At 57.2% G+C, this 7,724-nt stretch overlaps 1 protein-coding gene across 2 annotated transcripts; it reads right to left on the reverse strand.

The window, feature by feature from the left end:
* Positions 1-3,464: 3,464 nt before the first annotated feature.
* SIX3 (SIX homeobox 3) lies at positions 3,465-7,216 on the reverse strand (the record flags this gene model as incomplete). 2 transcript variants are annotated; one of them, XM_081253997.1, is made up of 3 exons in its annotated part: positions 6,406-7,216; positions 4,256-4,415; positions 3,465-3,894 (listed from the first exon to the last, which is right to left on the reverse strand). In XM_081253997.1, exons 1-3 carry the CDS (start codon positions 7,206-7,208, stop codon positions 3,805-3,807), a joined length of 1,053 nt encoding a protein of 350 aa, XP_081110123.1. In that variant the 5' UTR covers positions 7,209-7,216. The 2 variants fall into 2 exon arrangements, with proteins under 2 accessions (XP_081110123.1, XP_081110122.1); XM_081253996.1 differs by lacking the exon at positions 3,465-3,894 and having other exon boundaries at positions 4,223-4,415; positions 6,406-7,027; positions 7,118-7,214.
* Between the last annotated feature and the right edge of the window lie 508 nt (positions 7,217-7,724).

Genomic DNA, 7,724 nt, shown 5'->3' on the forward strand with positions numbered 1-7,724 from the left:
ATTGTTTTTCTTTGAGGGAGGCAGGAACGAAGAAAATATTCCCAAATTGGCTGTTATTTTTCAAGCCCCTCACACCCTAGAGTAGGCGACCCAGATACAGGTGCCCAGAGGCCTATGCACACAGGGAAGGTTCCGAGCCAGAGTGCGCCGGCTGGGGCACCAGAAGGAAATGCGCGGTGCACAAGCAGGGATGCGACCGAGCGGCATGTGCCACGGCTCTGGCACACCTGGAGAGAAGCTGGCCCACGGGCTGGCCCAGACAGAGGGGGCGGATGAACGTTGAGGCCTGCTTACCCAGCCTGCTGAGGCCCAAGCGAGCGAGATCATGGGCACACCTGCTCCCCTTGCTAAGGCAGAATCCGCAACACTCCCAGGCCATGGGGGCTACATTTAGCGGCTGCGATGGCTTTTCCCCAGCAGGGCTTCAGCCAGGCCTTGCCCTCGAGCTCTACCTTGGCGGCCCCTGGGACATTGACTGCCTTGGCCGTGGCTTTGAGGGACCCAGAAAGAGAATGGGCAGGCAGCCGATTAAAGGAGAGATCTGACCAGAAAGGGGCCTCTTTCCCCTCTCTCTGATGTTTAAAGGGGCAGGGGCCAAATCCAATGTAATGTCCGCAGTGTGTCAGGGTAACGGGTGGACTGGGGAAGCCAAAGAGCCCAACTCCCCTCTGCCCTCTGGCTCAAAGAAGACCCATTGTGACTCCCCATTCCTTAAAAGGAGAGGAAGGAGGGTTAGGGGTGGGCAACCGCCTGGCGGTCATATCTGTGGACTGACTAGAACAAGGGAACCCACACATGTCCACACCAGATTCAAGACTCACAAGACACATGTCCACTGCACGGAAACTCCTGCACACACAGCATCCTGTAGGTGTACTTAAGCCACTCCTTGCAGAACTTGGGACATATAAACTGCCCAAACCTCCCACAGATACCCACCCTATAGGCGACAGACATGAAAACACACACTGGGCACACACTGATTCAACGTACACACTTTTATATCAAACATCACAACACATACACACCCCTTTATATGTAGACCTTGACTGCATGGTGGAAGCCAGCTTTCAGAATTGCACACATCCACACCACTCACAACCAGCACTCATGCCTCTCCTGCAGGGAATCCCCTTAGGTAAGGTGAGAAAGTGCAGAGTGGGGTATTGGTATTTGTACAGACCTAGTAGACATGTAGGAGATGAGAGTGACAGACAAGAGATAGCAAGACAGATAGCAGGCTGGTGACACCCAACGGGGCTAGGCCCCCAAGGCTGAAGTGGAGAAGGAGGAATGGGCACTGGTTGCCCCAAACGCTTTCTCTGCTGGGTATGTTGGGAGAAGGAAGCATTTTATTAACACTGGTTTGTCCCCTGTCCCCAGACAAAAAGGCATCTGCTCCCTAGTGTCACCAGTCAAGGCCCTTCCAGGGGTCACCCTCTAGCAGCACCATGCCTTTCTTTCCACCCATCAATTCTGGGCGGTCTGTTGGGTAGGGTCCTTCCAGACACCCCACACTGTCTGAGGCAGCCACGCCTTGGGTTTCCAGGCCCAAGGTCTGGGTCAAGTATGTGACAGGCCATTTGAAAATGAGGGTAGGGGACGAGCCCCTCACCCCAGACATCATTCTGTGCACCAGAACAGAGGTCCAGGCTGAGCAGAACCCAGGCAGCCCCTTCCCCAAATTCCTACTACCTGGGTCACTATTGCCTGGAATGTGGCTCCATGAGGAACGTTTCCCCGGGCAGTGAACACACGCACAGATGTTAACACTGTGTGCCAGGCCACAGAACTTGGAAGCTCTTGAGGTGGTCTGGATGCCCTGATTCTAAGTAAGTACGCACGCAGGAACCTTCTCCACACAAGCGCATGCCCTGGGCGCACAAGGCCCCACTTGCACCCAGGGGCACCTCCCGGCCTGGCCGCCTTTCTGCCCAGCCCGGCCTACGTAAACCCAATGGTGCTGCCAGGCTGGGGACAAAAGGAAATCGGAAATCAAAATTAGTTTGGAAACAGGCGCGAAATTCCAGGCACGTTTCTCCTTAATCCTACTCGCTTTGGAAACTGGACTTTCAAGTGAAGGCAAGTTTTCTGAAATTACCTCTTCGGCTCCTCCTGGGGCACAGGCCAGCCTGGCCCAGAGTGGCGGAGGTGCCGCCAGCCACCCCAACTCAGGGAACTGTGGGCCCTCAACTCACCCCCAGCGCAGGGCGGGGAGGCCAGGGGCCAGCGGGAACCTGGTTGGCAAAAAGCAGTGATTTCGGGGGTTGGGTCGTTTTAAAGTATAACCCAACTCTGAAATGCTCGAGAGACTCCAGTTGATCCCAAAAGACAAAAAGAAATTTCAAGGAGACAGAGAGCCATAAGGCAAGTCATACAGTCACACAGACGCACATGCGGGTGGTGAGGAGGGAGTCCATCCTGATTCTAGGCCCTAAACTCAAACTACCTCCTTGCTGTCTCTATACCCGCCTCATCCGGCCTACAGTTGTCCCCTGACCTCCACCCCACCCCCAGAAGAAGAGAAAACCTGTCACCTCCGGTCTAGATTTATGCTTGCATTTGGCGAACTTGTGTATTTCCCTTAAAAAAAAAAAAAAAAGGCAGTAACAACCAAAAGACGCCAACACACTCCCAAAGACCCACCAGGGCCGCGGCAAGGCTGCAATTCCTGGGGATCCAGGCCTGGCATCTCGCGCTGAAGAAACCGACCGTAATCCCCTCTCCCTGCACCCTCTCTGCCTTTTCGCTCAGGATTTGGCTTTAGTTCTTTTCCGAAGGGCCTGTTCCCATCTTTCCACCTCCGCTCCCCTTCTCCAGAAAACAGCTCAGACACAGTCTTAAAATTCTGCTCCAGCTCCGGCGGCATAGCTGGAGTGGAAGCGAAGGCCGGGCTGCTGCACGCCGGGGCTGCCGGCACAGGGGCGGATAAAAACACCAGTCTCCAGGGGCGGATAAAAACACCAGTCTCCGGGAGTGATAAGAAAATGGAGAATACTGTATTTGCTTTAGAAAGTTTTTACATATAGATAAACACGCAGTTAAGATAACAGTTAAAGCGCCCTACGGGGAGTGAGAGATATCTCCAAAGCAGCTAAGAAATACTTGAAATAGCTTTTGCATAAGAATACTACGGTCTCACTCTCCGCTTTCGCTAGCGACGGGGTCCCTCTTCCTAACCCAGCTCGCCACGCCACGCCTTGACTGCCAAGTCGACGCCAGGAACATCGAGTGGGAGGGGAACCCCAAAAAGGAAAGAGACAGGTGAGCGGGAAGGGAGAAGAGGGTGGGAGAGAAAAGAAAGAGAAAGGGAGAGGAGAAAAAGCAATATCATATACAGGCAATTTCTACACATATATTACAAACTGGGAAAATGACCGATCATTAAGATATACATAATTCATATAAAATTTTGAAATAAAAATAAAAATCTGTTACAGTCATAACTATTCTTTTTCCACATTTATAACCAGTACCCACACAGGCAGTGACAGAGTGGAGAGAAAAAGGTGCTTAACAAGAAAATGATTGTCTGCTGAACAAAAAACAGAAGATTGCATCTTGTTTGACCAATACTTGGACTTAAAAACAGAGAAGGAAAGAGAGCGAGAGAGGAAAAAAGAGCGCAACAAAAGGCGAGAAACATTTGCTATTTCCCTCTCGAGGAGTTCTCTTTTTTTTAAACAAATTCCGAACGGAGATGGAGGTTTTTTTTTTTTCTTTTTGTCTGTTTTGCTTTTGTCGTCTTGTCGTCGTGGTGGCAGTCGGTTTTTGTATAGTCGACTCTTTTTAAATCGTTTTAAACTAGAGAGAGTATTTTCCCAGATACAAATAAATCGTCATGCAGGTGGGGTGCCGGGTCCGTGGGAACCAAAAGGAGAAGCCGTGCTTGTCCTAGAAAGTATACAATTGTCACCTCTTTTATGTTTTCTGCCCGCAGCATCAGCGTTTGTGACTGTCTGTTGACGTCGCGGTCCTTTGGGGTGGCCGTGGTGGTAGATGGTGGTTGGGAATTGTTGATGGTTTGCGTTTGTTATTTTTCTTGGTTTTTATATATTTTTGGCTGGAGTGGAAGTGTGTGTGTACTTGGGTGTGTGTATGATTGTGTATCCTGATTTCGGTTTGCTCTAGGGATGGAGGAGGAAGAGGAGGAAGAGGAGGAGGTCGAGGAGGAGGAGGGGAAGGAGGAGGGGGAGGAGGGCGAGGAGGGCGGCCTTGGGTATCATACATCACATTCCGAGTCGCTGGAGGTTACCGAGAGGATGGAGGTGCCGGTGTCCGCGCGCTCCGTCAGGCTGGACACGCTGGTGGTGGGACTGGCCGCCGTTGACGGCGACTCTGCCGAGCCGTGCGTGGGGCATCCGGGCTCGGCCAGAGAGCGCATGCCGCTCGGTCCTATGGCCTGGTGCTGGAGCCTGCGGGAGACAGAGAGCGGCGCCCGCCCTGACACGGCAGCCCCAACACTCGGTTCCGCCAAGCCGCCTCCCTGAGCCCGCGCCGCCGGGAAGCCGGGCATGCCGCCGCCGGTGCTCCGCAGCCGCCCGTGCCCCTCTGCCTCCCGAACCCCGCGCCCTTCGCCGCCGCCCCCGACTTCGCTCTCTGCGCGTACACCCCTCCTCCGGGCATCTGTCGGCTCCCTGAGCGCTGCAGCCTCCCTAGCGCGGTCTGGCCTCCCGTCTTCCCCTCCCCGGCATTCTCTGGAGCCTCCCAAGGCTTCCCAAATCGGGGCGGGCCTCGGAGGGAGAGGTAGAACCCGAGGCCGGCCGCCAGAGGAGGGGAGGCCCCGGGCGCACACTGCGAAGGACGCCGAGCCCCGAAGGGGCAGAAGTCGGGGAGAGGCTGAGTGTTTCTTCTTCCCCAGCCCCGGGGACTCTTCCGACTCAGCCGGCTGCCTCTGGAGTGGACGGGTCCCCTCAATGCCTCCTGCCTCAGCTCCCCCAAATCAAGAGCTGCGGGTTGCTCGCCCGCCGCCTCTTCCTGGTAGGACCGGCTGGCTTTGCTCTCTGGATCCTTGAGCTGAGCGCAGGATCGGGGGAAGAGAAAATGAGGAAGCTGGGAGCAAAATAGTGGGGAAAGAGGAGGGAGAGGGAAAGCGGGAGACAGAAGGCAGGAGTGGAGAGCAGAGCCGTCTCCGGCTGCCCCTTCCCCGGGCCAGGCAGCTGCTACGTAAACCTAGTGTCTCTGAGTTCTCCCCACGAGGAGGCCTTCCCCTCGCCCTGGGCGCTGCCCCCATCGGGCGAAAAGTTGGCTGCAAAGGCAAGGGTGAGAGGGCCAAAGGCTTAGGCCTGGGACACCTAAAACGGAACACACTCCCTCCCTCCCTCCAGGAGCTCACACCAGTCCCCAGCCCCGGCAGCTGTCGGCAACTGCAGCCCTGCTCCCTGCAGCGCATCAGGCCCAGTGCCTACCCTGGCAGGGTTGGGACACAGGCCTTCCATCAGGGCTTTCACCCCACTTCCTCCTTTCCTCTTTCCCCCTCTTCTTATTTTTCTCCCTACTTCCCCCAGGCCCAGCTCTGCTGACAGGTCAAGCCCAGTGCAACTTTGTGAGTTTGTGGGCAACTTGCCGGGCAGCAAGGCAGCTTCTCCTCCTATTTCCCAATTTAGTGGACCAAGGGGATGCTCCTTGGCTTCGGCAGGAGGGCTAGCAGCGACACACACACACACACACACACACACACACACACACACACACACACACACACACACACACACACACACACACACACACACACACACACACACACACACACACACACACACACACACACACACACACACACACACACACACACACACACACACACACACACACACACACACACACACGCCTCTCCACTCCCAGCCTGGCTCCCCGGCTCCTGGTCAGGCAACGTTCAAGGCTTTGGGTACAGGCCTGCGGCACGGTGGCCACCGGCCTTTCCCCTTCATGCCAGGGACCCAGGTTCCGTTTCCTCTCCCAGACGTTCGTGGATTCCTCCCTGGGTTTTTGCAATGCGTGGAAATAAGAACCAGGTGGCAAGGAGCGCTTTCCTTTCTTCCCTGTTTGTAGGCTCCAGAGAAGCCCGGAGCTGGATCCCAGGCTGAGGAGGCTGCCGCGGGTGCAGCGCAGGGCTAAGGCTCCCAGGGACACGACCCAGGGGTTATGGGCACTCAGGACCTCACACACACTCTCTCCACCCTGACGAGAGCCCCTTTAGGGCAAAGCAATCAATACACCCACGCCCGCTCCTCTTCCACGCTCCTGGGCAAGCGGAAACTTTCTCCAACTGACCAGGAGGTCTCGGCTTCTCGCTTGCTAGGCAGCCGCTGGCCTCCCGCCTCCTGTCCGCTCACCCTCTTTTCAACCGCTCTCCCCCTCCCCGGCCCCGGAGAGTGTAGCCAGGCCGCGGGCCCCGCCACTGACCTGTTCTTGGCCGCTGCGGCGCGGTCGCGCTGCCTCCGGTTCTTAAACCAGTTTCCTACTTGTGTGGGAGTGAGGCCGGTGGCCTGCGCCAGTTCGCGTTTCTTGCTGGGGTTGGGGTAGGGGTCCTGCAGGTACCACTCCCTCAGCAGGCTCCGAGTCCGCTCCTTGAAGCAATGCGTCTTCTGCTCGCCGTCCCAGATGGTGCGCGGCAGCGGGAACTTCTTGCGCACGCGGTACTTGTCCACCGGGCCAAGCGGGCGGCCGCGCAGCTTCTCGGCCTCCTGGTAGTGCGCCTCGAGCCACATGGCCTGCAGCTTGCCGTGAGACTCCTTGGTGAACTTGTGGTTCTCCAGGATGTGGTAGAGGTCGCGGAAGTTGCCCGTGTGGAAGGCGACCACGGCGCGCGCGCGCAGGATCGACTCGTGCTTGTTGATGGCCTCGCACGCCCCGGGGGCCACGGGCAGCGACCAGAGGAAGCGGCCCAGCCGCTCGATGTCGCCCGTCTCCTCCAGCGTCTCGCAGACGCTGGCCACCTGCTCCGGCGAGAAGTTGAGGGTGGGCAGCTGGAACATGGACAACTCTTCCGGGGGGGCCCTGGAGCCGCCGCCGCTGCCGCCGCCGCCTGCTCCGCCAGCACCGCCGCCTCCCGCACAGTTCCCGCCGCCGCCGCCTCCCGCGCCGCCGCCTCCCGCACCGTTCCCGGCGCCGCTACTCGCCAGAAGTAGGGAGCGGTGATGAGAATCGGCGAAGTTTGGCAACAAGAAGTGGGAGGAATAGAGGTCTAGGGGGGAGCGGAATACCATGGACTGACCTGAGAGGAGAGGAGAAAATTCAGGGAGAGGAAGAGAGAGGGGAGGAAGAGGAGGAGAGGGGCGATGAGGACCAGGAGGAGGGAGAGGAGAAGGGGGAGGAGGAGAAGGAAAGGAGGGGGGAGCAGGAGGAGGAGGAGGGGGAGGAGGAAGGGCGTAAGGGACACCCACACCCCACACACATCCACACACACACACACCCGCGCAGCCACATAGAGAGGGAGGAAGGAGAGCGGCCCGGTGCGCGCGCGCAGAGAGAGAACCCGAGACAGAGAGGGAGAGGGAGAGAGAGCGAGCGAGAGCCAACCACCGCCGAGTCAAGATTCAGCGATTCCACAGCAATCGCCCTAATGACAACAGCCTCATAATATCTCCCCTAAATCCACAGTGAGTGCAGCATTGAAACATTTTGTTTCGCTTTTCTATTGGTCTGCGGCGTGTCGTTGTGGCGTTGCCACGGCAACCGCTGCCAATCACTGTCAGCCCTGCCAATCAATACCGAGAACGTAA

This window comes from Mesoplodon bidens (assembly GCF_964165515.1).
Source record: "Mesoplodon bidens genome assembly, chromosome: 14".
Classification (NCBI taxonomy): Eukaryota; Metazoa; Chordata; class Mammalia; order Artiodactyla; family Ziphiidae; genus Mesoplodon; species Mesoplodon bidens.